The 27,922-nt window shown below is 53.3% G+C and overlaps 1 protein-coding gene across 2 annotated transcripts; it reads right to left on the bottom strand.

The window, feature by feature from the left end:
- Nucleotides 1-77: 77 nt before the first annotated feature.
- Nucleotides 78-27,832, bottom strand: SH3BGRL (SH3 domain binding glutamate rich protein like). Of its 2 annotated transcripts, none has more exons than XM_040571799.1 (4): nucleotides 27,478-27,832; nucleotides 9,720-9,905; nucleotides 6,683-6,763; nucleotides 78-2,920 (listed from the first exon to the last, which is right to left on the bottom strand). In XM_040571799.1, exons 1-4 carry the CDS (start codon nucleotides 27,520-27,522, stop codon nucleotides 2,888-2,890), a joined length of 345 nt encoding a protein of 114 aa, XP_040427733.1. In that variant the 5' UTR covers nucleotides 27,523-27,832; the 3' UTR covers nucleotides 78-2,887. The 2 variants fall into 2 exon arrangements, with proteins under 2 accessions (XP_040427733.1, XP_040427734.1); XM_040571800.1 differs by lacking the exon at nucleotides 27,478-27,832 and adding an exon at nucleotides 21,109-22,054.
- Between the last annotated feature and the right edge of the window lie 90 nt (nucleotides 27,833-27,922).

Raw genomic sequence — 27,922 nt, 5'->3', positions numbered from 1 at the left:
TTCATTTGAGGACTGCACTTCTTGAAACTCACAGGACCGCTTCCAACCATAAACAAAACGAGCAAAAAAGTCCGTAGTGTGAGAAAGCATTTAAAACAATTTTATTGGAATGATACAGGAATGGTTAATATTACAAGTTAAATCCTCATTGCCGGCCATCTACATAGGAAAAAAAATAGAAACGAACAAATTCAGTTCTTGCGCCCATCATTAACCTAAGACAGGTATATGAACTAGAAAAATAGCAGATAGGCCACACATTCCTAGCACTCCTAAATTCAAGCAAGGTATCCGCATCAAAGTTAATGCACATTTTACACACAGCCCCACAACAAAGAAATATTTTAGGTATTTTTCAGTTTGTGTTGGTGCCTTGTTCCCCAGACAAAGAAATAATTCAGTCTTTCTCAACAGAGCTTTCTTAGGAATGCTGATACAGTTTGAACGCTACCATATGGCAAGGACGGGGGACCCGACGAGGGAAGTGACTTTGCTTTCTTAACTTGGCAGTTTTCTTGACCATCAGAAACAGAGGCTGACCTTGTTTCAGCATGTTTTGGGTCGCTGAGCTGACACAATTTGGCAGCGACTTTCAGTTACAGCTTCTTGAAAATAATGCCTGTAGTTCACAAAACTTACTTTCTTTACACAGGAAACACAGCAAATCAGCATGGGTGTATAAGTGACTCGTGTCAAATTCCACTTTCTTCATAAGATTTCACAGAGTATTTATTCTTAAATACTTTCTCAAAAACTTGACCACTGATTTAGATAGAAAAAGATTACACCAGGGTTAAGAAAGAAAAATCACCTCGGTTTAAAAAGGCGAAATCACAGTGAACAACAAAAATCAGACACCGGGCTTAAAAAGCAACCCAACTTCCACACGATCTTAGAAATAAGTTTCACAAAAATTCATTAATCACCGATAAAGCCTGTTAATGAAAAAGCACAAATGTGTGTGTAAATCTTGAAGGTAAGGCAACATTAATCTATCCATGTATATTCTGATGGCGTGCTTGCTTTTTTAAGCACAAGCTCCAAACCAACTCCCTGGCTCCCAAATCAGAACAGATAAAATGTGAAATAAATACGATTTTAACTAACTTGGCTCTGCGCTTGATCCCGATCGCTCTGACATCTGTGGGAGTTTCCTCACGAACGCTCTAGAAGCAGAGCTGCGCTCCAACCAAAGCAAGAAGCTGCAGCTCGCTTTTAACGGCTGTTGACAAAACGAGCAGTTTCCCTGAATGAACAGAAGCCCCAAAGAAATGCGAAGGAAGTATTTAATTACTGCACTTTAGACCATCTTTGTAAACCCCAGTTTTTACTTTTACCCTGCTCCTAATTTCAGACTTTAAAGCTCTGAACTGTGAACCAGGTTGTAACGTCTTTAAGAAGCACTGCGTACATCGTACAGCATAAGCGTAAATTAACCGCGTTGTCATGATACGCTGCAGCCTTCTGCTGAGCTGTGCCACCTGTTTCTCTTCCTTCATAAAGCAAAGAAAACCAAAATGTGTGTGTGCAGAGCAATTAGAAGGAGCCTCCAATTACAGCAAGGACTAATTACCTTTCTAACTGTATTTTGATGCTTTTGGGGGATAAGTACATTGTGTGGTGCATAATGCATTTTAAATTACCCACACATTTTTAAAACCTGTTTCTTATCCTCGAGGGCACTTGTAATTATTTGTGTTTTCGCAGAACACGGCCAAGAAATCCAGGCTACCTCGCGAGCACTGGGAGGACAGACAGGTTAATATTGCACGTGGTAAATTCACCAATACAAGACACTTGAATAGGTTCGCGGCTCCTGTAACAGCCTCATGATATGGCAATAGCAATGGAAATAAGTTGTTAGACCTTAAAAAAAATCTTGGATAATTACAATAGTTCTTGCCGTTCAACCATTTAACTTTACTAATTTGAAAAAATACTATTTTAATCTACCGACTACTTGAGCATGCATTAAGATGCCTAGTACTATAAGCAGTGTGAATTGGTATTTTTGTAGAGAAATACATTAAAGGCGCTCACCCTTACACAGGTAAGGAAATGCCATTTCTGGCCATTTTGGCTTATTTGCAACATTGCCTGGGAATTAGGACACACTTCTTCGATGTGCACTGACTCTTGCACGCAGACATGTACTGAAGGCATGCTCAGGCAGCTAGCTATCCTGATCAGCTTGCCAGTGGAAAGGCCGTCCAGTGCCCAAATCCCTTTTTCTTTGTCAAAAGAGCCCACGTGGATCACTTAAATGAGAAATACATGGCATTTTTTTTTTGTTATCATCTGTACAGCGTGTTACAATACAAATCTTAAATACCCATCCTACAAAAGAACAAACGTAACTTCCAAAAGTGACTGCAATGGTTACACTACACAACACCACCTACAATTTCATCCGAAACCAGAATCTAAAGAGGCTGAAAATCACGGTGTATTTCCGTAACGTTTTTGAGGCAACTCAGGCACTAAGCTAGTATCTGACCGGGTGTGAGCTACTGGTGCTTTTTTTCCCGTATTTTACACAGCTGGATCCCTAGGTATAACCACATCTGCATTATTAGTACAACGATGGTTTTTTGGAGTTTACACAAAATAGACGAATTGCCAAGACAATTTAAACTACGTGAAAGTCATTCGTGTCCGATTGCTTCAGTTTCCTATGCGTACAACTCAGTAATAATACACCCTGTGCTTTCTACCTTTACGTTCACATTTTCGTATCGTGTTCAGATTTGCATTATATACGGTGAATGCTGCAAGCACCAATCAAATGTTAGAAATCACATCTATATTTCTTGAAGCAGAGACAATTTTACTATTTTATAAAAAGCTGTGGAAATTCCCTTTACAGAACATTTAAGGCAGTTGAAATTCATGCTTGCTGCTTTGCCAGCGCTTCAGCTTCCTGAAAGAGCAGAACAGAAATACGTAAATTAGTACTTTGTAAACGATGGCAACTTACGCACACCTGTGTTAGGCACCAACACATGACAAAAAAATTGCAGTAGTACATGATTAAGAACAAAACAGCACTGAACCCAACTCAGAGTCCCCACTGGCTACAATTACATTATAACATTATAAACCAAGTCCCATACGGTACCGGATTAACCTCCAATTCTGACCTAGCTCGAGTAGGACTTGCAAGAGTGTGCTGGTTATTCACCTTCCCCCTGCTTCCTGGCATGCACGCCCAGGGCTGGTTTTGACCATGAACGTTTATAACAGAAGAACAGATAAAATGAGTTATGCCTCATTTCGTGTTACGACACGAGAACTATTTAGAGGTCAAAGACCTTTTGAAGAACTAGGGATAGATAAGAATATTACATATATAAGAAAAGAGTCTCCACATTGGGGAAAGAAAAAAAAAAGGTATTGGGAGAGGTATTTATTTATTTATTTATTTATTTATTTATTTTTAACTAAACACAACCAAACTACCAGCAGCAACCACTGATATCTTGCCTTCCAGAGGGCTGATAAGCATGGATGCCTTCCTCGGGAAGGGCTGCTCTTTGCCCCCTGCTCCTCGTGCCCAGGGCTCCCAGCCCGCAGCGCTTTGAGGGACCTGGTATGGAGCTGGTGCCCTTCAGCTACGTGAGAACGCTCCTATGAAGCCGCTGAGAGCAAGGGGGGCAGCTGAAGCAGGTTAGCAGACACACCAGAAGCCCCTAACGTTTCTCAGTACATCTCAGAAGGATCATTAAAAAACAACAGCCTGCATTTTTGAGTCTTTGGTTTCCGTAAGGCGGTCACACAAATGGGAAAATAACATTACAGAAGAGATGTAAAAGGAATTTCTTTTCCTGAAAACGGTTTCTACAAGCATCCTTCTGACCGAAGATTAATTTAATTACCTGTTAGCAGCAACGTGGCCTACAGAAGGATGAACAGAGTCACCGTGCTCTTGCTGTGGCCCTTCAGGGTGGAGAGTGTGGTTTATTTTAAAGGAAATCTGCTAAACTTAGCTTTTACGTAACGAAGTTGTTTGCTTTGGTGACTGCACAGAAATACTGAAGATAACGGATTGACAACGTCACTGTTAACGTGAGCCGGTATGGAAAACAAAAGCATTTTAAGAAAAAGGGGGAGGACTAAGAAGGGAACTTCTGAGAAGCCCGTACGACTGGTCGGAGAGAGGACGCAGGCAGTGACCCCAGCCTGCGGGGCAGGAAGCCCCACGCATATCTCTGGTATCTCAGACGCGGTGGGTCACGCCGCTGCTCCTGGCTGCCTGCCCACGCGCGTCCCATCGCGCTGCCTCTCAGCGCAGGGGCGTGGGAAGGGCCTCGCTCGCTCGCTGGCACCGCGGGCCCAGGTCTGCCGAGCTCCCCGACCCCGCTCCGCGCCGCCGGCCGCACCGCGCGGGCCAGGAGCGCGGCCGGGACGTCGCCGCCTGGCCCCGCTGCTTGTGCCGGGGCACCCTGTGAGCTCCCAGCAGAAAAGGCAGGCGAAAAGGGAGAAAAGATGAGAGAAGACAACAAAGCCTGGGGAAAAAAAAAAAATAAAGAAGTGCTTCTTGAAACGGTAACAAAGAGGAGATGGTTCTCCCGGCTTCGTAGCAACTCCGTTAGCAGTCATAAGCAGTACGGAAGTGACACCTAGCCTCTTTCTTTTGTTTTCTTTTTTGCGTAGAAAATGCAGGATCAAATAAATATCTTCAAAACAGGCGCCGCTAAGCTGAAGAGGATTCCTGGCATTTCTCTCATTCCCAGGAACAAACCACCCGGGCTCAAAAACAGTTAGTTGCATTTCCATGCTCGCTTTTGAGCCCTTCTCTTAATTTTCTTTAGCATTAACGCTGGAACTTCGCATTCGCAATCACCTTTCCAAATCAATGGAAACTGATGGAAATGGACCTTTAACGGAAGTTTGCTGCCAAGGCAATCCTCTCGTGCAATCGCACGCAGGTTGGTCCTCCGCTCCTCTCCCTTCCCCTAGCAACATGCACGATGGTGTTAACTACACCATTAGAGCCAGGCGGCAGGCAGCTCTGCTCTAAATGCCAATTTCAGCATCTACAAATCAGTTTCTCCTCCTTGGCAGCAGGCAATCAGCTTGATTTGCCTTTTACATCATGTAATTGTGGGGTGGATACCGCGAGCCAGAGCAACTGCAGAATGCGCTGGGCACAAGGGCACTCATCCAAAGGTTATCTTCACCGGCTCCAACGCGCCTCCCCGAGCTGCAGCAGGCAGTGTGAAAACACAGCAGAGAACAACTGCGTTCGTGTTCCTCCTCCTTAGAACTCCTCTTTTTCCCTGAGGACAGATCAGGGCAACTAATAACCAAGCAGACTGTTTCTGCCAGAGCACCCATGTAGCAGGTTAGGAAAGCAGCGATGTTTATAAATGTTACAGAGACAGATGACCCGATTCGGCACGGCACCAGCTGCTCTCCGGTACCACTGCACTTCCCAGACCTCGCACGTGAGGGGAAGCGCGAGGGCTTTCCCGCCCCCCGTGGTCTCAGGGCCGCCTTCTCTCTCCTCGGCTCCATCCTGCTCTCTCTTTCGTGCAACATTGTGCAGATGTTCCGAGAGATTCAAACAGGATTTAAACAACTATCGGACTGTGTGCAGCTGGGGCACACATCCCAGGGTTTGCTCTCTGCAACCCCGTACGAGGCAGAGTGTTTCCTCACTGCACCACTCACTAGTGGAGGTGCCGCTAGAATTAGCTTGGCTCCCAAACTGTCTGTTTCTGTCTGACCTGCAGCTTCTAATGCTTAATACTAGCTGATCATCACCCACCTTTAAAATTAGGTCTCTGAGCGATGTGCACACTGTGACCTTCAACTCTTACATGACTAAAGTTGAAAGGAAACAGCGTGTTTATCCATTGGAACAAGAAAACCGAAGTGACCTGGAGGATCCCGCTGCCCTCAAGTGAAACGTATAAAGCAGGCTTGTCCTATCCGATCAAAATCAAAAGGAGAATTCCAGCCCATTGCATCCGCAGAGCAGCAGCCCAGTTTGTAATTGGCAAGGAAAACAAGGCTTCAGATAACAAGCTGGAGGAAAAAATTACTCTGAAGTAAGACCGTATTATTTCAAAAACAGTGACTCTGGTTCCAAGGTATTTTCTAGTACAAAAATCTCAACAGAGCTTCACATTAATTAAGTTTTTTTCACTGAATTGAAATAATTTGTTTTTTCATGGCAATATCTTTTCATCCAAGTTTCTTGTGCATTCGTCAGTACAAATATTAACTACTCTTTCTCTTGTTCCAGGAGCGTGCAATTAAAAAAAAAAAGAATAAAATCTAATGGTAAAACAGGTAATTAATCCTAGTGAAGAACTCGACCCAGCTCTTTTTTTCCAAAGCGATGAAAGCTTTTCTGTTAACTTGGAAAATTGCAGGGTGGCTCCACAGTGAGGATACCAAAAGAACATCAGTACTGAACACGGAGTTTTTCTGGTAGAAGGAGGGGGAGGAAGATACCTCCAGGGAACAGCGCATCCTCCAAATAAACCAGCACATAACAACAGCGTGTTGCTGTGATGTGGAAGCCTAAAAGCCGGTCTCTGGAGACTGAGTATCAGGCCAGCAGGGAGATTCACTGGGACAACCACAGAAACATGTGAAATATCCTGCCAGGAGCAGAAAAGAACAAGGTATAAAATACAGGTTGTGGTTTACCGTGACGAATGTACACACCTACCTTCGAACCAGGTGGCGCAGTCAAGCCTAAAAACGCATACACCGCGTTATTCTCTCGAGCTTCGAAGAAGGCTTCGTAATCCTTCATGACGGGGTTGAGGGACGGGGGGAGGAAACAAAAGACAGAAGTGTTAATTTTGAGAAATAATCGGAGCACAATTTGTTGTGTTACCCAACCCGCACCGAGCAAACTGCTTCCTGTGGCCTGATGCAAAATCGCTGATACCGCAGGGTTTTACTGTCTGAAAAGCGACGAGCTGGGAATTTCGGGATCTGTAGCAACAAGATGCTGCTGTGAGGTGCTTCAGCCTCTCCCAAGGCGACAGCCTCTAGAGCAATCCACGGTCTGCCCTCCTCCAGGACCAGGCTGAGCCCACACCTCGCCCTCAGAAACTGATGCCAGGCACCGATGTCCGCAGCTGCCGTCACTCATTGGTAACAGCGACTGTGCAACTGTGGACAGTGACTCTTGGAAGTTAAATTCAAACTTGCAAACTAGGATTATACCTGTTCTCATCACACTTTGCCGTTAATGATGAGCTTACACAAACGAATGAAATCAGGGCAGACTGCTTGTTGTAAAACCGTCCTACTCACGTGCTGAAGACGTACAGCGGTCGCTGCAGCGTCAGCCCAGTTAGAGCATCAGCCTCGCGAAAAGGTGCACGGCTCTGCCTCTCGCTGTCTGGCACTGTATTAACACGGGCGTCGTGGCTGCTCTACATATGCACGCGGCCACTTTCCAAGAAAATTAAGGTGAAAACAATTAAACAATAAAAAGTACCCTTCGCTGACTTTGCTGTATTTGAGAGAATGCAGTTGGGTATGGTTTACAAACAGCACAGCTTAGCTGTCTGCTAAGGGAGGAAACAGCAAGCAAAAGAAACCCCAGCGCGGCTCAGCAAGAGCAGTTGCCAAATACTGACCAAATGAGCCCAAACTGTTTGTGCAAGTCCACTTGCTGCCCGAGTTACCACATACTTCCCAGCTCCAGTTTCCAAGCTCAGCACGTATCTGCCCTGTGTCGTCCCTTTTCTGCCTTTCTGACTGGAGCAGCAGCACGGGCTTCCCGCAGCAATGCTGGGGAACGTTTTGCTGCAGGAGTCCTGGCAGAGAGATCCCCGGGGAGGCAGCAGCTCGGAGCAGGCTCAGTCAGGGGCTGAAGTCGGGGAGGGAGCTGCCATTGAGGGCAGGGCGCTCTGCATGCCTGCTGCAAGCCCGAGAAACGGCAAGGGCTGCAGGAGCTGCGGCGTGTGCGGGGCTGGGGCGCCCCTCAGAAGGGGCTGATGCGGCCGGAACGGAGGGAAGTTGGGAGAACTGAGCGCTGGAGCCCAGAGATCAGGGATGTCAAAGCGCTGCTCCGTTTGCACACGGAGCATTCGGGTGCTGGTTTGATACAAACGCGTACGACTGTGTTAAATCCTCCCGAAGCCCCCCTGGTGACAGTCCTTGCTATACGCTGGGGCTGCTCGATAACAAAGGGGGTGTTTATCTCGCCGGCGCATAGTTCAGCAGGCCGCTTTGTAGCAGCCAGCAGGAAAGGAATGCCTGTGACTAAGGGGCAGGGTTTGTGCCAGCTCGCTGATACACGGCGCCTGCACTCACAGCCCTGCCGTGCGGCCACGCACAGCCCGGTAACACGCAGCTCGCCCCCGCCTCTGCCGGTTCCACCGCATCCGATGAGACAAACGAGGAAGTTCTTGCTTGAGGAGAAGCAAGTAAAGCTGTAAAGAGGTTCAGAATAACTTCTGCCTTTCGGAAAGCTGAACTGTAGTAACTTGGGCCCAGCTACATCGATTCACCAAACTTCAAAAGCTCAAAGTGGCGCCTGGCAAAACTGGGGGGGATGAAATAAACACAAGGCAGGAACCAGCCTGAAACATCTATACCCTTCTCCCTGAAATTACGGCATAAAGAACTCGCATGGGCTGCAGCTGGGGATCCGTTAGGAGCGTCTCTGAAAAGCAAGCATCCAAATTTAGCAGCATAAGGTTTTTCTCTCGCTGTCCCACACGGCTGCGTGGCAGCGCCCTGCTCTGCTGCACACCTGCGGCAATGCAGCAGAAATTTCGGCAACAGGAACAACTGCACAGCGATCTGCTTGCACGCCTACAGCTCTGGTGTACCAAGGAGGGTGATACTGTTGCGACTGGACTTCCTACCTGTACAGAAATTTCTGCCTTCTTTATTTTTTTCTTTTTCAATAGAGATAATTGAACAGAGCTTTTCAGCTCCTCATGACTCGCCCCTTCTCCGTTTTCGGTTGCAGACGGCCGTTAATCGCTACGTTTGTCACTCCAAGCCAAGCTCTGTCCACGTCCAAACCATCAGCACCAGTTTGCAAGCCAAGCGGTACATTAGCTCACTGTGGGCACTACTTCAAGTTCTGCTTTTCTCACAGACACACAGAAAATGGCAGTGCGTTAGGAATCACTTCTGTCACTGGCCACGGAATCACCTCGCAAAGGTTCAGAGCTGGCAGATTCCGAATTTCAGGCTTTGAGCTCAGGACCAGACTTAGAAACGACTTAGAAACAAAGCCACAGCACCAGAACGACGCACACCGTGAGCTCTCTCCAGAAGATATCAAGTTTTAAAAATAAAATTAACAGTTAATCTAATAATCATTCAAGCATGGCCTGCTGAGTACAAGTGCTGCAGGGCAGCATGCTTTCGATCAAGCATTAAAATAATTACAGGCAGGAACTGTATTCGCGACATGATTTTTAATCTTTTCAAAGCACTGCAGTAAGTGGACCGCAACGGGCTTCATTTTGCAAGCAGTACCCAAAGACTCATCCCAAGGATCAGAAAACTCATCTATTGCCATGGGAGGCATCGCTTCATAGGAGCACATCTTTTGGGAGACGAACAGCGGACCGGAGCGATCCGAAATCCCCACGCAAAGCCCCGTGCAGGCAGAGCAGCTCTCTGAGCTTGCTGCAGGTTGCTGCGACGCTGCCAGATTTCTATGAAGTGCTGCAAAACGGCAGCACGAGGACAAGGGGAGGCGACAATCAGCCCGAGCCGAGCCTTACCCCGAGGTACCGGCTGTCGTTGAAGAGCCGCGGCGGCAGCGGGTTGCCGCTGGCGGGCCGGCTGTCCTCTGGGACGTTCTCCCGCATCCATTTCCGATTCTCCTCGTTGGCGGCGATGTCCTTTTCCTCAAATTCAATTTTGTTGGCCTCCAGGAACCCTAAAACATCTTGTTGCTGCTTTTTAATCTGTCGGAAAGAGGGAAGGGAGGGAGAGAAACAAAATCAGTCAAACCCTGCTGCCGGTTTTGCAGTTCTGGGGTTCAGTGCAGAAACAAGGGGGTACAAAACCGGCTGAAAATGAAAACTGGAAGAAAATTCTCAGAAAAAAAATAAGTATCTTCTAAAGAGCCCCACCCGAGGGGCTGCGGGTGATGTACACACACAGCACGGGCCTGAAGGAGGTGGCGAAGGCACAGCCCAACCAGCCGGGTGGGCCGGGGGCTCGGGGAAGGCAGAAGCCCTCCTTTTCTTTATACATCTTAAGAAATCTGCAACCCAATGTAGGTGCTGAATGCCGAGCGATTTAACAACCCCTTCCCTGAACGAAGGGCTGGTCTTCAGCAAGGCTCACAGGGAGGGTTTCTTCACAAGAAACCCCCTGACTCGTCTCCAAAAGGATCGAACGGGCTGGGGTAGGGGCAGTGCCCCTGTACAGACGGCAGCGCCGTGAGCTTTAAGGGTCTGCACAGCCAAACCCAGAGCTTCCCGACACAGGCCGCACCGAGTCTCGCCAGCAGACAGGTCCCAAAGCAATTTTGGGTCCTGCTTCTCTGGACAAGAACCCGCCGAGCTCTGCCCCCACGGCCTCGCCTGCCTGCAGGAGAGCTCTCGGGTGAGACCCCCCACCGGCACAGCTCGTCCCCCGCGTGCTCACACGGCACCCGAGCGAGAAGCGGGATCTGTGAAACAAAGGCTGTGCTGGCCATGGACAGGAAAGGTGGTTTTTATCACTGTCATACGTGAATTATTAACTTCCCGGCGCAGAGACGTTCTGCTTATGCTCTGGTCTTCCTCTGCGTGACTTTAGCGCCGTAGGGGAAATTATAACCGTGCGCATCCAGGGCAACAAGGCAAAAATGGGACTTCGTGGGAAATCTGTTCCCTTCAGAGAGGTCTGTTAGGAACCAGGACGGACGGCTCCCCGTGAATCTATCGCAGTGCAGCACAAAGGGGCCTCCCTCCAGCTCCCTTCGTGCAGGGTGCGGGAGCCGCGGCAATGAATTCCTCCCGGTGTGCTGGTCCCGGGTACCCACCCTTCAGCAGAAGGCTCCAACGGAGTAACGTTGCTGTGCACTAGCCGATTTTTTTTATCACGGCCGAAAATAAATAAATCGGCCAGGTTAAGCTCGCCCCGAGGAGGTCGTTCACGTTACAGGCTGTGCGCAAGAGCATTTCTCAGCACGCTCGCATCCACCGGTAAGAGACTTCCTCGTTTGCCTTTAATAACAAGGCTCACAGCAGGAGGGGAAAGTTTTTCTCCGTCGTGTTATAAGGGTCAAAGAGAAAGGAGGCGGCACTTCCTTCAGCAGCTATTCCGCAGGACTGGAATACGGGAAAGGTCCCTGTAACTGTAAACTGCTCCGCCGGCAGCCAGCGTTCAAGGCCACGGGCCCACCTGGGAATAAACGGAGGCTTCTTCCTCCCCAGCTAATTACCCTTTAATTAACCGTTTCCCACCAGCTGCAAATTACAGATGAAGCCGGATCCCATCAGTCTCAGTTCTTTAACTTGCAAGAAACCTCCCGGCTTGCCGGAGCCGTTTGTTCAGCGGCAGGTAGCGCGACGGGGTCCCCGCTTCGTGACCGCAGCCGACAGCCCGCTTGGCTTGCCCGGCGGCAGCTACTGGAGAGGGACTCGTGCTTATTCTGCTAGAAAAGGCACCGTGTGGGAGGCAAACGTGGCATTTTGGTTCCTGCTCCACCACCCGCCTATGGTCAAGGGAGGTAATTCTCCCTCCATGGCGGTGGGAATGCCCTGGAAGGAAGAGGAATGGGTGCTGGTACACAGGGAGCGTCAGTCTGAAACCGCAGGCTTTTGGCCAACGAAATAAACGAGTCGGAGGTTTCAGAGGCGCCACCTTCCTCCCGGTTCCTCGCACAGGGCATTAAAAGCTCCAGAAACGCGGCCCCCGACGCTGGGCGGGACAGCCACGGGGCTGCCAGACGGCACTGCTCCATGCGATTTTGTTTAGAAAACCCGCATGAATCTCAGGCGCTGGGAGGGAAGCGCCTGAAACAGAGCTGCAGACGCTGCTGCCGCCCCGGGGTGCTTCGTCTCGCCGGACAGGGCAGGCGCTCCCCCGAGGACGGGAGCCTGGGAGCTGGTTCCTGCTGCCCGTGGTTGGGAAGGAGCGAGGAGGGAGGACGGGCCCCACCTTCAGGGGGTGCTCACCAACGGGCAGCTCCCTCCGGCCTCCCAAAAAAGCTCTGGGAGCTCCTAACCGGGCACGGGCGCCGCTCAACGCGCTTCCAGACACCGCTCCTGGCGTTGCTCGAACAACTGCCGTGTCTAAAGCTGTTCTGGCCCAACGCTGAAGGGAAACATTCAGCCAAATTAATCTATTTTCGCTCGGGTTTGGCTTCAGTGTCTGCTCCACGAAGAGAAACGGCTTTACGGAAAGCGACTGGAGGTTAAGCAAACTCGTACCCCAAACCTGCAATCTTTTGCATACAAAACCTTCCCAAGCAAGACTGGAAGCTCATGGTTCCAAGAGGTTTGTTTTCAAGAGAAATTCTCACGTTTCAAGATTCTCATCCTTTCCAGTTAGAAGGCAGCCACGAAATACCAGCCTTTCAACAGAGAACGTGCAGAAAATAACACCATGAGAGCAAGTAGCTAGGATTGTGAACGAGTATCGTCCCTCCTTGGAATCCACACCAGAAGTTAATTTTCCGTTCCAGGATGTAGCTGCACCCCTGGATGACAGCAGGAACGCAAGAAAAAACACATCAAAGCTGTCGGGAGCAGAGGGGGGTGATGCTGGGCAACAAATCGTATCCACCAAAAATGGAGCTTCAGCCCCAGAACGGGCAGAGCGCTTCCCACAAAACGCTGTGGCACTTGTGACTCAAAATGGTTTTTCTCCCTCAAATCTTTTCTACTACTAATAATAATATAAAAACAAAACAAAAGAGTGCCAATATCCAGTGTTCTCTCACCAAGGCTAACCTACACGCGTATCGATTCGCAATCCAAGGCCCTCTGTTTGTTTTAGCAAACACTTCCAACTACAGTAAAAACCTCTCCCCGTTATTTCAGGTCACTTCCAAGGAAGCGATTCCACTCGCAGCGACTTGCCCCGAGCAGCGGGCTTGTGACAGCGCCGGGTAACACGCCGACGTGCCACCGGGACGAGCCCTTCGCCCAAAGCCATCCCAGCACCTGCGGCAGTGGAAGAAAACGACGTCAGGCTGCCGGGATTGCCGAAACCTTCCCCGGAGCAGGTCCCGTAGGAGCAGGGGAGCTCGGTGGTTCGGGACCAGCCGGAGGGCAGGGGGTGATGCTCGGGGTCCTGCGAGCCGCCCATGCCCCAGCCCGCCTCTCTGCGCTGCCCCGCTGCAAGGAAACCCTTGTTTAAATGTGTTCCTGAAACGGGCTTCAAAGACATTTCTTGTTTGGTGTACGCAGGCACAGGCGTAGAAAAGAATAGCCTGGTCTGCGCTGCTGGCCAAGAAGGGTTTTGTTTTTAGGCCTTGTTATTTCTTCAGTTTATAAATAAATTCCCCCTTGGACAAGAGACGTGTTTTGGAAGTCTATTTCTGGCCCCTGGAAGCCTCGGAGCCCGCGGCCTGGGCTCTGCGGCTGCCCTCACCCGGCGAGCGGCTCTGGCACACGGCGCGGGGCATTCCCGGGGGCCCCGGATCCTCACCTTCATGCGGGGAAGAAACACGGATTTTTTTTTGCAAAGGTACAACTCACCCCTCACACCGAACGTGTGCCTGTGTGCCCTCCTCCCAGCCCACAGCCGAGAGCTTCCCCGATTTTTAGTTCGCTTTTCAAAGCAGCACCGGGAGAAGGGAGAACGGAGACATCGGAGCGAAGCCAGAGTTTAGCTTAAAGACAAAAACCGCTTTAAAAGCCTTTTGCCACTTCCAATTCCAGCCCTGGGGGTTCAGCCAGGGTTGTAGATAAGGAAAAGAGCCCGAATCTTTGAGGGGTTTGCATTTTGAGCCACCGATGATTTTAAGCAAGCTGTTTTGTCGTGAGGGGGGCGATCCCTCCTATCACTCGGGACATCTCTTGCGCGCAGAGAGGCGGAGAAGCGCAAACCCCCAGGCGACCCTCCTGTCTGCAGCCACGTTTGGCACCAGCAGTCCTCGGGGTTCGTTCCGAAGGTGGCTCAGCTCCGATCCGAGCCCCGAGCGGGGAGAGCCCAGCGCCAGGCGATGCCAGCAAGCGGCGGCCAGCAGCGCATCCTTTCGCTCCCCGCAGCCCAGGCGGTGACCCCCCGAAGCGCCGCGCTTTTGGGGCGCGGGGCGGCCCCGGGAACGCCGTGCCGCTGCCAAGGCACACCAGCGAGCCGCAGGGAGCCCCGCGGGGCTGCCAGGGGCTGAGCTGCCCTGCCCCGGCCTCGCGTTCCCAGCCCCGGCCTCGCATTCCCAGCCCCAGCCTCGCATTCCCAGCCCGCGGCGCGGCGCAGACGGCGGGCTAAATATGTCCAGCGGCAGCAGCGGCTTCTCCCTCCTCACGTGCCTGCGGTAACACAACCGCTACTCGCGGCCGCTTCTCGGGATTTTTTTAAAAAAAAAAAAAAGCTTGTTCTTCGTTTTTTTGCACGCCGGTTTTTTTTAACGTTCCTGACGGTAACGCCCTCCTCATCCAGGCCGCTGGCGCAGAAGCTGATGCTTGGAAATCGGCCGCAGGCAGAGCGGGGATTTCAGCTCGCGGTACGACGAACCTTGTGGGCAACTCCCCGCAGCATTTTGAGGCCAGGGGTTCCTGCCGGCCCCTGGAAGCTCGCACCCCACAGCCAGGGCACCGCAGCACGACAGCACGCCTCTGAGCGGGCTCCTTCCCGGGCTCCATCAGAGCTTTCTGTGGTTCTGTTGTAATATTCAAGGATCCAGGTGTTTGTGCACAAGTTGCGTGGCTTCCATTCACACAAACAAGCCGGATTTTTCTCCCCTTACCACCTTAAACTTCAGAGGTGCCAGCTCCGGCGGTGCTGGTGGTCACCATCGCTGTAAGCTGAGGCCAAAGGGTGGAAGGCACCTGCAGCACCGAAGGGCCTGATCAGAGCTCTGCGGGACGTCTGTGGGTGTCTCTCTCACTTCCCTCTGCCTGGTAGAACATCCACCTATTTTTAGGTCTGGGCAATCATCATTGCGAGGCTCCGACCTCTTCTTTGTCCGACTATTTTAAGCCAGGCGCGACACGCGGCAAGGCCATCGTTGGCTTTTGCAGCGCTGGGCTTCTGGTCTGCAAGGAACGATGAGGACAAACACGCTAAAACCACCACGAACTTATGTGACCCAAACCGAACACAAGGGGCTGGAAAAGCTCATACTGTACTCGTGCTTCTTTTTTTTTTGTTGTTTTGTTTTTTTTTTCCCCTCCAGAAATGAGGCGGTGTCCAGATGGGCTCTCTCCGTACTCACTCTCTCCCTCCGGGACAGCCCGTGGCACATCAGCACCCATCCTGCACAGCTCTCCAGTGGCTTTGCCTTGCACCGGGTTGCCCCCAGCAGCTTTAAAAGCTGCTGGCGTGGGCACGACCCTCGCCCCCGGGCGTTCCCTGCCCCACAGGGCTCGGGCAGCAGCCAGGCTCCTGCTCCTCACACGCGGACACCCAGGAAAAAGCCCGGGGCTGAAAGGACGCAAAGCCGCCACTCAGGGCGGCGTCAGGGGAAGGATCCAGGCTGGCGAAAGCTTTTTGCAACCCAACCTGAAGGCTGCATCGCTTCTGGAAGCACGCGGTCTGCTCGCAGCGGGGTGCGCCCCGGAGCCGCCCACCTGAGCGGAGGGCAAAGCCTGCGCCGCCCAAAAGCGGACCGCAGCGTGCTCCAGAAGCCGTAGGAAGTTACACAAAGGGAAAAGCTGGCTCACGAGAACAAAAATAAGAGCCGCTTTTACGGATTATACCGCCATTTTAAGCGCACTCGTTCAACAACCCGAGGCCCGGAACTTTGCAAAATCCCACCTCAAGAAACTCCGAGCGAAGAGGCCGCGGCGCTCTGACACACGAGAGCCCGTTCCACCGAGCTCTGCTGCGGTCAGGCTGGAAAAGTTACCAGAACGCCCGAAAGGCCTCAGAACCGACTGGCTGCCCCACATCACAGATCTGCTCGGCTGCTTTCCTCCCGCAGCGGCCAAAAGCAGAGCCCTCTGCCCATCCGTCAAGCGCGAGGCCAAGCAACATTTCCTTATTTATATCCTCGCGGCTCCTGGCAAGCAGCTGCAGCCGCGCTGCCTAATGAAGGCCTGATTACTTTTTAATGTGTTTTAAGCTTACTTTCTGTGAAGGCACCTGAAGGATTAATACTGCGTTACATCCCAAGCCAAATTCGGCTCTTAACAACTAATATCCAGGCACCTGGGAGGGCAGGGCGAGAGCCCGTTCATCCCTTTACACCTGCTTCTCAAGGGGCTGTTGAGGTGCTCCAGCATTGCCAACAGGCAGAACATCTCACCACCAACAAGACCTGAAGGTAATCTATAAAAGTCCCATTTAATCGACGTCAGATTCTGCTCCGGGGCATGGAAACGATCTCCGTCAGGTGAAAACCCAACTCGGTTCCTGCTGAAGCCACCAAAATCAGAAGCAAATCTTTCTCCTCTTTCTTGGCCCCACTGAAAGGCAGGGCGACATCGTGCACGCTCCTTCAACTCTCCCCCATACTCGCTGCCCCCCAGGTGGTTTTGGCTGCTTTTCTCACGTTCCCCAGACCACCAAAGCCCACGTACCACAGCAGCAGCTCCCGGCTGGTCTTGCCCAAAGGTCCAGCTCGCCACGAGCCCACCGGCCCGAGGCACAACTCACACAGAAGCGGGCAGTCCGGGTGGCCGAGCAGATGAGATGCAACCTCCTGGCTCCAACCCTCTCTCTTTAGTCAGGATCAGGATATCTGTTTCCTCACCAAAAAAAGGAAAAGCATCCCTCCAGCGTTTGCTTTAGAGGCCTCTGTTAATTCTGCAAAGTGCCAAATGGAAGCGGTGTGGAAGTCAGGATGCCAAACACCCCCCTCTGGGGCAGCCGCAGCCTGCTGGAGCACTCCAAGAAGAGAAGTAATGCAGAACATTATTGCAAGGACTCACCGCAAATACGAATTAGCTTCCGGTGTTACAATTCGCACGCATTTCTCTCACGTGTTTCGCTTTTTTGAAGGAGTTTTCCCTAGTTCAAGGCCGTGGAGCCCCAGGTAGCCTGCGCAGGGATCACCCTGGGGACAGGAGCTGGGGGGTTTGGAGGGGAGGGAGGATCACCTTACCCTTACCCTGCAGGCCCGAGCTTTGCTTCGGATGAGAGCCTGAAGAAACGGGGACGAGCTGCAGAGGCACGGCTCTGCGCTGGCACCGTCCTCACACCGTGAGGTACCGTCCTCGCGCTCATTCCAAGCTGCTATTGCAGCACAACATAAATTGACCTTTGGCAATTTTCTCAGCCGGTTTTGTGGCATTTGACTTTCGCGAGCCTGAAAGCTGCTCGCCTGCTCCAACACCAACAGAGAGCGAGCCTCCTACAGCGGGAATACAGGCCCCGTCATCCCGGTTGGCCATTAACGAGGCGGGAGCCGCGGCACGACCTCAGCCCCGCGGTTATTACGTGCCGTTGTTTCCTGCAGCAGCCTCGGGACTTGGCAGGCTGCGTTCCCCCGAAGGCCCAACGTGCCCCTGGCGACAGCATCCCAGCTCCGGGGGGGTTAAGCAGAAGCAGATCCGCTCCCCCGGCCGGGGGGCGCCCAGCTAGGCCAGCTCCTGAGCGCCAGGAGGAGCGGAGGAAGGAGGCAGATGCCCGCTCCTGGCACGTCCTCAGCCAGGAGGAGGTTTGGCAGGGCGGAGGAGCTATAAAGCTCTTCAGGGTAGGCCACCTCTGCCACAGACTCCTTGGGTAACTTTGGGTCAGCCTTTTGCACCTCGCAGCGTCCGCCCCTAAGCTGTTCGCAGTGATTTCATTTTTCCAACTCGCTTGCTTGCTTCGGTATTTGGGTGAGGGATCATTTCTGGCTGTTCCTACAACCAGGACCAAACAAACCCCAGCCCAGCCTCGCAGAGAGGCTTTAAACGTTGACCGCAAGGCAACTTGACACGCACAAGACCGATCTCCAGCCAGACAGTCAGGCTGAGCACCACGTGAACAGCTGAAAACTCCCCAAAACACGACAAATACCGAGGTGCTTGAAAGTTCTCCCTGTGGCCACGACAGAAGGGTGAAAAGTCATTGTGGGTGCCTTTGCAAACCCGACCGCCTGCTCCAGGAACTGTACAAAGGGCTTGCGCCCTGCAAACCCGCATCTCAGCACCGCTGTCGGCCTCTGAGCCCGCTTCTTTCCGCCAGCCTCGCTCCAGGCCGAGACGATTCCTCCTCCGTCTTCCTTGCCGTACAGGGGCTCCGGGACAGGCCGTAGACGAGCATGAAGGGCAGCAATTAGAGTCGAAGAAAACCAGTGGTGGTCACACGTCATTCTGCCCCGAAGGCCGCGTCTCTTCTGCCTGCCAGCACCCTGCTGGTGCCTGCTGGGGAGGCAGCTGGGGGCAGCCCCAGGTCGCCCCGCACCAGAGCAGCACGAGGCTGCAGGCTGGGGGTTGCTTTAGCACACAGAGAGCGCACAATTAACTGACCAGAGTGAAGGTTTACAGCATGAATCGCTGGTTCACTGCCTTTGTACTGCCAGGTATTCATTACCTTTAAATAAAACTTGCTTTAAGAAGAAATACGGCACGCCCCAGGGATCCTGCTCTACACCCAGGTGCTCCTGCTCACTTTCCGCCCTCGAAGAACTCACACACCAGAGGCACCATTTAGCAGAAGTCTTTCGGATGGCTGCTAGGCTAATACTAAACCAAACAAATTATCCGAAGAGAAGAAAGCTTTTTTTTCCTAATCAGAAATACCCACCTACCATAACAGAAAGCTCCCAAGAGCTGCCCTCGGCCCGCCAGGAGCAGCAGCACTGCCCAGCCCCTGCTGCCTCGGCCCAGAAGGCTGCTGCCGGGGCTTTGCTCTGCGGGGCTCCTCTCGGGTGACAGCCTGGAGTCAGGAATTCCAGGAACAGCACATTTTTCCATCACAGTAAGGTCCTTCCCCCAACTCTTCCCACCCACAGCCACGGGGAGCTGCCACCACCCATCCCGCCCCACGGGCAGGGCATGGCGCTGCTCACACCACGACCGGGGCCACCCCACAGCCTCCCACGATGTCCGGCGTCGTCTTGGGTTCACTCTCATCACCCTGCTGTCGTCTTCTCTCGTTTTTCAGAAACCACGGGCTTCCTGCTGCCTCCGTGCAAGCTAGCATTCGCATACCACGACCGAGCCCTAAGACAAACACAAACCGCGTTTTATTTTCTGAAAGGCCGAGTCCCCCAGCTGCTGCGTGCTGGAGGACGGAGCTCTCCACGCCTGGGCGAGCAGCCAAGCGAGCTGCATTCCCCTCGTGTTCAGCCTCACGCTGGGCTGCCGGCAGGACGACGGCTGTCCTAGCACCTTCCACGCTGCTAATCCTGGTCCCACAAAAGACCCAGCCGCGGATCCAGCTGCTCCTCGGTTCGTACAGGCGTCAATTCCTACAGCGAGCATCCCCCGGCAGAGCTTTCAGGACCTCCTCCGAGCTTTTCACAGCGTGTGCAACTCAAACCTCGGTCCCCTGCAGGTGAAGCGGAGTCCTTCGGCCACCTCCCGACACACTTTAACGGGGTGAAAGGAAACAGAAATTTAGAGGAAGACTGCTCGAGTCCAAATGTCTGGCGGAGTTAGCCAGCAGAACCATGAGACGTGCTTATCTGCGCTGCGGGCTGGGAAAGAATTGCAGTTCCTAATCGGGATTATCAGGTCGCTAACAAGCGAGTTTGCAAACCTGCCCCTTTTTATTTTGTGCCTCCTTTTTTACTTATAAATATTGTATTTTCTGCCTAGGGAAAAAAAAAATTCCTACGCCTGTTATCCATAAATCAGCTTCAGTGCAACTTCACTTCCATCCACGTCCCCCGAGAAAGCTTTGGGATATATTTTGAGTTACCGAGAGTTACCTGTTCCTGGCCCTCTCTGCCAGCTGCTCTGGCCGAGCAGCCTCGCACCACGCACACAGGAGCGATCTCAAACAAGCGGCATTAAGGATTTCCTCAGTGAAACCTTGCCCTGCTGTAGTCCATGGCAAAACTCCCAGCGACGTTCCCGCTGCCAAAGGTTCATCCCGCGAGGTGAACACAGACGCGCTGTTTAAACCTGCCTGGAAACCACGAGTCTCATAAAACCGGGGCTTTATGTGAAAACCATTGTTGTTTTCCCCGGGGGCTGCCTGCTTGCTGTTTACACCGGGCTTCGCCAATTCCTTTTGACCTACGGCAGCAGGGGTTCTGATACATCTGCCTTACTGTCTAGGCCTAAACGTGATGTGTACCGGCAGCTGCTGCTCGTGCTGCAAAGCCACGATGTTCAGGAGTCACCTGTCTGTAGCATCGCTCCCTTCTGTCTCCTGCGTACCAAACACCCCAGCCCCGACCTGGAGCCCACGGAGGATTTCATTACGATGTCAAATAGGAGACCTAACGACAAAGCTTCCCTATGCAAAGTTTTTCAGCGCCCAAATGTTGAGATTTCGGGGTCTGCCCGCTGCTACTGCATAGCCAACAGCTTCCTGTGACATGTCTGACAGCCCTGCGCTGAACTGCAGCTGCTCAGAAGGAAAGCAAGAGCAGAATTATTATTAAACCTCTGCTATTTTCTTCCTGGTTTCTAAGATACAGGGGACAAATACAGTTAAAAGTTCCTCCCATGTCTGCAGCCTCTCAAAGCATCTGAGTCTGCGAAGCAGAGGTAAGATCCTAATCGCATCGGTATGCCTGAACGCAAAACAGATTCACAGCCCGTTTACATTTCGAAGGAAACTTCTAGTTACAAAGCCCGCTAACACTGCTAGAACTGCAGGTATTGGTAGTAAACACCGAATTAAAAACAAACCGAAAAAATCCCCAACACACACACACACACACTTTGCTTCTCCAGCAAACATTTTGTCCCCGGACAACACGGTCTCACATATTTTAAGTGCAAACTGCTAACATGATTTTGGGAGCAGAGCCAGGCTCGTCCAAGCGCAGAACGGCTCTGTTGGGTCAGATCCAGCGCTTGTCCTCCCCAGCATCCTGCCTCCACCAGCCACGGGCTCCAGGGGAGAGCACGCCAAAGGAGTGAGCACGCAGCACTACCCCACGTTGTCCTCTCCCAGACTCACCAACGCGCAGCTCTGAGGCAGAGGTGTAGTCATTATCTTTAATCGCCCTAATAGCCCTTCACAGACTTTTTTCCCCCCTTCATTTGTCTCGCTGCTTCCTGAACCCGTGCGGTTTTTGCCACACGCAACGCCCTCCGGCACGGCGTCTCTCTGCCGAGCTGCACGCTGCCATAGGGGGCACCCAGCTTCTCCCCGCTCTCCCCCCGTTGTTGCGCTGCGAGGAGTCACCAGCAACCGCTTCCTCTTCGTTCTCCCACGCCGGACGTGGGTTTTATCTTTTTTTGTGCTTTTTCAGCCCCCTCTCTCTGCTACAGAGCTCCGCCTTATTTGGCTGTCCTCGTGCAGCGCTCACCTCACGCTCCCCAGCATCTCTTCTGGCGCTGTCACACCGCTCGTGGCGATCGTCCCGGCCTGACAAAGACACAGACCCGCCACAGATTCATGCAGCGCTACTGTCCTAACTTTGCTCTCCCCGGTCCCAAGAATTCCCGACGTTTCACCTGCTGTTTATACCACTAATAGGGGATTTTGTAACCAGCTTCAAGCCCTGCACAGGTTGGTTCTTCCCACCGGCGCCTCCTTCGCTGGGCTGCTCACACCTCCGTCACCTTTCTCGTGTCTCTCCGGGTTGCCTGGGACTATGGCGACCCGCACAGACCTCCGCGAGATCCTCCTCGTAACTCCTGTGTGCTGCACGAGCTGCCTGTAAGTCACAAACTCTCAATCATTGTCTGCTTTAGATAACCGGAGCGTAATCGATCATGCAAGCCAAGAAAAGTCCTTCCCTCTTATCCCCCAGCAGCTGAGTTTCTCTCTGGAAATCCGGCTGCCTTTGGCTCCTCTCTTTGCCCCGGCGCCACAGCACCTCAAACAGCAAATCCCTTGACAGGTAATACTCACAACTTTACGCTCGAGCGCCTCCAGAATTTAAGGCTTGGCAGTACTCACGCGTGCAAAAGGAGCCCAAATAAAATTATCCTTCACATATCTAATTAAAGAAATCACCACACTCACTTCTCACGGGGAAAACCGAGCCCAACAAGAAGCTGTAAGCCGGAACCAAAGACTGCCTCAGCTGCACTCAGACAGCACCAGCTCTGCCTCAGGCTGCCGCTTGACGCTGACCCTTTCTTTACGCTCTCTTCTGGTAGCTTGAATGCCCCCTTCCCACCTTCTGAAGCTGAGGCTTAACAGCCTCCTGCCGTGCTGCCCTGAAGAGGACGTGCTCCTGGACGGAGGCTTTCTCTGGAGCAAACAAGAGCAGCATTACAACTAAAACTCTCTCAGGCTTGATGAAGTATCTGATGAGCACAGGTGCTTTACGCTGAATCACAAACTGAACGTGGCTGGGGTTACAGAAACGTAGCTGAGCTTTGCTGTGTGGGGAGGAGTGCCGTGGGGCGCACGAAGCCCCTTCAGCTGCTCCAAACTGCAGAGCTCCCGTCCCTCTTGCCGAGACGGGAAGCCCTTCATCCTCAGCCCTTCTCCTTATCACAAAGGCACTATTTTAGTTCTGCCTTGAGCCTGAACAGCTGACACCTATCGATGTGCGCCTGGTTCCGTTTGTCTCCTCTTTCCCCGCTCCCTCTTTCCCTGGGAGGAATGAGCGTTAAGAATAGCCCTGCAGAGACTCTTGGTTTTGGCATCCTCTACTCGTTACACGCATGCCAACTCTATAGGAATCTTCTGCGCGTAGCTTTAACGCCTCGAGACAGGAGGACTTCCTTGCTCGGCTCTGCAGACGCTGCAGAAGTGCTGAGCGCGGACCTGACGCTGCACGGACGCGCCTGGGGGGAGCCGGGCGCCGGGGCAAACGGTGCAAGGTGAGGGTGCTCAGCCTCCGTCCCGGGCCGGCCCTTCCTGCTCCAGCAGCACTGGGGGGGACAAATCCTGACCCCCTGCCTGGGGACAAGCACCGCGGTGGCTGCAGACACAGCCGGCAGGCAGTCCTAACAAAACCCCTTCCAGCCGCAGCTGTGGAGCGTCACCCCAGGACCCGCTTGCATTTGAGCACGGTAGAATGCTTTTCATTTCGGTCCATTAAAACTTTGGCAACAACCGCAACCAGTTTAATCTTTGGCTCCGTTAAGGATTTGAAAGCTGTATTTTAAGAAAAAACATTCGACTTATCTAGAGTTCGGAACAATGATGCAAAAAAAAGGGACAGCCACGAGACAGGTGGAAGGCAGCCCGGCTGTCTCGCTGGATTCGTGTTACGCATCGTGTCTTCTGCCCTGAGAGCTCGAACTCAGAGCGAGTCTCGTCCTGGAGAGAGAGAGGGAGAGATGAAGTTTGGTTATCACTGGATATCCCCGAGGCTGCCTGCACAGAGCCAGCTCCGTTTGTCACTTTGGGGGAATGCTGCAGAAGCAGGGAGCAGCCTCGCCAGCCCTCGCAAAGCCCCGAGCTGCTGAAGACAAGCAGGGAGAGAGCAGGTGGGCACAGACAGCCCCGCTCATTCTGCCTCTGAGCCGTTCTGCCTCAGTTCCAGCCCAAAGCGCTCTCGAAGGCGCTCGCTGCCAGCTGTACATCCGTGGCACCACCAGAAGGTGCTTCTGGGGAGGAGAGAAGAAGAGTAGGCGTCACGGCTAGCAGGTGTCTGCACGGCAGAGCGCAGGCTGCCTTCCTCTGTGCTTCCCGGCGGGCGGGGAGGAGACCCAGACCCTTTCCCGAACAAGAAAACAGCACAAAAGAAACACCAAGCCGCAAACCCTCCCATCCCTGACTCTGCAAATGAAAAAATAAACTCAGACTTCCTTTCCTCTTTAAGCCGCCCCCGACCAGCGGGAGCCCGAGATGTGCCGGGGGCCGGAGCCGGAGCCGCACACCATCCAAACACGCGGGGGCTTCCTGCACGCCGCCGCGGCTCGCACCAGGGCACCGGAGCTCTCAAATCCTGTGGTGGCAACTGGTGCAGTTGCTGGCAACAAATGAGCGCTCACGAGCCCGAGAAGAATTTAAACAGCTGGCTCCTTCCCGCAGGGGATCGACAGAAGCGGCAGTCCGGCTGCCTTCGGGAAGGCGCGCACAAGTTCTCCTGGTGCTGCAGGGAAGCTGGAGCCACGTCCTTCCCAAACAGAACAAAGTACATAAATGCCAACGGAGTAAATCACAGACCAGAGCAATTCAGCCTCTTCAGTCCCCACATCCTTCTTCCCGGAGCAGGAGTGGCAATTACTCCCCGGCCTCTCCTCCTTTCGCCTCTTAGAGGATTTGAACGGAAGCCCGTAGCCAAATTCAGCCTCACAGCCTGCGCAGTCCCCGCTCGAGTCAACGCTTGGGCGCTCCTGAATGTGGCATTTGCGGCTGCCAGTTCGCGTTCGTGGCCTCCAGCACCGCCTCGCGCTGAGGAGCGCTGCTCACTTGGGCTGTGTGTCCCTCGGAGAGGCTCCTGGATGGCCCTGGACTCCCGCGGCCGGTGCCTGCAGCTCCTCGCCGCAATTACAGCCAGCCGTGCTGCTTCGTCCCGGCCTGGGGCTCACCGGCACGGAGTCCACCCCGAGGAAGAGTGAAGGAAAAGGGCATCTGCTGGTTCGGGACTTCCAAATTCAGCCTTCAGACTGAGCTGTAACCATGACGCTCTGATCTCCTGGGCGAAATCCAAACAGCAGGCCGGAGCAGGACTGCAGTTATAACACCTTGCCTGAGCCCTTAATGATAAACTTTCGGTACATTCGGTTATCTTTACGTCTGGGAAGCACAGCGACAAACCACACCACACGCAGTCACCTTTACCTTCACCACCCGGGGTATAAAGCAAAAGCCACGAGCAAACACAAACACCGGGCTTTGCAACCAGCGAAGCACGACAGAGATGAGGCCGTGTACTTACCAACTCCTCGCGCTGGAAACCGGGCAGCTCAGTCACACTTTGCACAGTACCACCCACGATGAGACGCCGCACAACACAGCTACAGAGGAATTAACAGCAAGGCGTACTTCACCAGAAATCCCTGGAAATGTACTCTGAGGTGCCTTTGCTTAGACACGAACGTCCTATAGCAATTTCCCCTCACAGATACATGCTATTGAATATAAACATTATAGAGAACGGCGCCTCGGGGAAACATTTTATACAATATGATATGGAAAATTATCCTGCAGAACAAAGTATTCCTTTGCCAATAAAAGACCACAAAATTTGGGCACCCTCCAAGACTCACGGCCCGAGGCTGCAAGGTGCGAAGCAGCCGCAACGCCCTTCCCCTCCGGTGGGAGATAATGCTTCCCAGAGCCCCGCGAAAGCTCCACCAACTTACAGAAACCGCGCAGTCATTTTCTAGGAAGGAGGCGCTTTTATACTTATTGCTGGTTTGCTTTTATTCCGGCAAATTAACCCTTCCAAAAACCGAAGTAACCCCGCGTCGGGTGCTGCTGGCGGTACAGAGCCATCGTAGCAGGAGCGAGAGCCGCCCGGCAGGGCTGACATTACCCAGTTCAGTCGCTGCGCTGGAAACGACTTTGACTCAGTTCCACCCCTCTGCAGCAAACTGATGGGGATTTTCCATTCCCCAAGTGGATTAGTTCACATTCAGCACCCGGTAAGGCTCCTCTGGCCTCCGGGCACAGCCCCTCTCACCAGCGGCTTGTTTTAAGGGACAGGAAAACGACTGATTCCCAGCGAGCGCCTTTCAGGCGAACGCTCAAACTTTCCCTTCAGCGAGGTGCCTCTCTGTTCTGCTTTAAGTTGAAGCATCAATTCAAATTCTTATACCAGAAAGAAAACAGCCACCCGGTGAGGTACGCTCGAGCCCTGCCAACAGAAACACCCTTGGTGTGCTGAGTAAACCGAGAACGTGCAAGTCCTGCTCATTACCGCGACACCACTTCAGCTGTACTCGCTTTGGAGCTGGGCTTGGGCATACGTATGTAATAAAACACAATTACGCGTATGTTATGCTTACATTTCATACAAACAGACCACACCAATGCTAATATCCAAATTCCACGGGCAAGGATGCACGAGGGACCCTAAAAGGCAGGGAGGGGGATGTTAGCACTGAGTCTCGTGACACGCACAATCCACACAGACAAAACACCATGGCAGATACCACTTAGCAAATAATTAAAGGCCTCATTTAAAACCAGGTAAATGTAGTCAAGATCAGTGGCTGTATCCCTGGAGCTTAGTGTCGCTACGCAAACCCAGAATCAATAACTGCCATTAAGAGGTCACCGATAAGAATCTACAGCAACAGAGTCCGTCAACTGGAAACCTATTAACAGCTGTATTAGAAAGGAAGAATTACATTTCCAGTTTGCTAATGACTGCTTCTTTCCTTCTCGCTGATAATTTTGCAAGAAGCCAGCAGAAATTCCTTTCCACCCCCCCTCATAAATGAGCCACTCAGGATTTCAAGGCACTTTCAAGACCGGCATGGGATAATCACCAGCTTTCCGTCACCGGCATCAGCGTGTCGATGTCAGGAGCAGCACCCAGGCCACCAAAAATGACGGGGGGAGAGAAGCAGCGCGGGGACGCCCGAGGGACGCGCTTCTGCTCCTCTCCCCCAGCGGAGCCCAACGCGGGCTTGCCCCTGTCACAGCCTCCAGCCGCACAGCTCACCGCCGGCTGGTTTTGCTGCTGAGGACTGGAGATCTGCAGCTGTGCTGACGGGGGAAGGAGAATTCAGTGCAAGAGGCAGGGTTTTTTCTTCCTCCTGGCTGTCACCGGCCTCTGGAAGCTGGGGACCCCGCACCTCCAGCAGGCTGACACGGAAGGGCATCACGAAGCCGGCGGCTTAGCCCCTACCTACGTGCAGCAGAAGTCTCCGATCACTAACTGCATTCTTTGGCATCCTGCACGTCTCTTCGACATTCACGCTAAATGCGACAAACCCCCCCGCCGGATTTTAGGCTCGAAGCATCTTCCTCGCAGAAATCTGGCAATCTTTAGGGCGCTGCCGCTGAGCCGGGTCCGGCCCCAGGCGCAGACTCGCACTTTTTTTGTTCGCCTTGCTCTGGGAGGGGACACACACACACACGCAGACACACACAGACACACGCACACACACAGCCTTCTCGCCGAGCCCCGCCGGCAGCACAACCCGGTGCCGGCCCACGGTGCCCAGCCCGGCTCCCGGCCGCGGTTCATCACCCGACACACGGCCGAGAAGCCACCGGAACCGAGCCGGGCGCCGCAACTCGGCCATCAACTTCGGCAACACGGCAGGAGCGGCGGCGTGCTGCCCGCCCGCACCCGCTGAGGGGGGCAGGAGCCCCGGCGGACACGACGGGCCGCTGGGCAGGGCCGGCGGCTGCAAGCACGGCTCCCCCCCCGGGGCTGGGCGCTCCGGGTCCCGCACCGTGCCCCCTTCCCAGCCCCGCAGGGCCCCGGCCGCCTCACAAGTTTCCCGGCGCGCCCCTTACCGCCGTGGAGCCGGAGGAGGAGGCGATGTAGACCTTGATAACCATGCTGAGGGGGCGAGGCGGCGCCGGGCGGGTGGGTGTGTGAGGTGAGGTGAGGAGAGGAGCCGAGCCGAGCCGAGCCGAGCCGGAGGCAGGCAGGGAGGGAGGCAGGGAGGGGAAGGGAGGGAGGAGGCTGCGCCTCGCCCCGCCTCGCCCCGCCGCTCTCACTGGGCTGCCGCCGCGGCAGTCACCGCCAGCCGGCCCGGAAGAGGGGAAAACGGTTTAAAAAATCAAAAAAAAAAATAAATAAATAAAAAAAGAGGGGGGAGAGAAAGAAAGGGGCGAGGCGAGTTCCCGACGAACCACGCGAGACGTGCGGGGAGGAGGGCGGGAAGGGGAAGGGGCTGCGCTGAGGCGCAGGGCTCGGCCGGGGGGCGGGGGGCGAGAGGCGCCAGCGGTGGCCCCG

This window comes from Cygnus olor, chromosome 13 (genome assembly GCF_009769625.2).
Source record: "Cygnus olor isolate bCygOlo1 chromosome 13, bCygOlo1.pri.v2, whole genome shotgun sequence".
NCBI classification, from domain to species: Eukaryota; Metazoa; Chordata; class Aves; order Anseriformes; family Anatidae; genus Cygnus; species Cygnus olor.
The sequence above is the reverse complement of the archived record's forward strand: the minus strand, read 5'-3'. Positions and strand labels throughout refer to the sequence as shown.

Coding starts and splice junctions, on each gene's coding strand:
- SH3BGRL (XM_040571799.1), bottom strand. CDS start 27,522: ATGGTTATCAAGGTCTACATCGCCTCCTCCTCCGGCTCCACGGCG. Junction 6,764..9,719: donor ACGACAGCCGGTACCTCGGG/GTAAGGCTCGGC, acceptor CCCGTCATGAAG/GATTACGAAGCCTTCTTCGA. Junction 2,921..6,682: donor CTGCGCCACCTGGTTCGAAG/GTAGGTGTGTAC, acceptor CTGCTCTTTCAG/GAAGCTGAAGCGCTGGCAAA.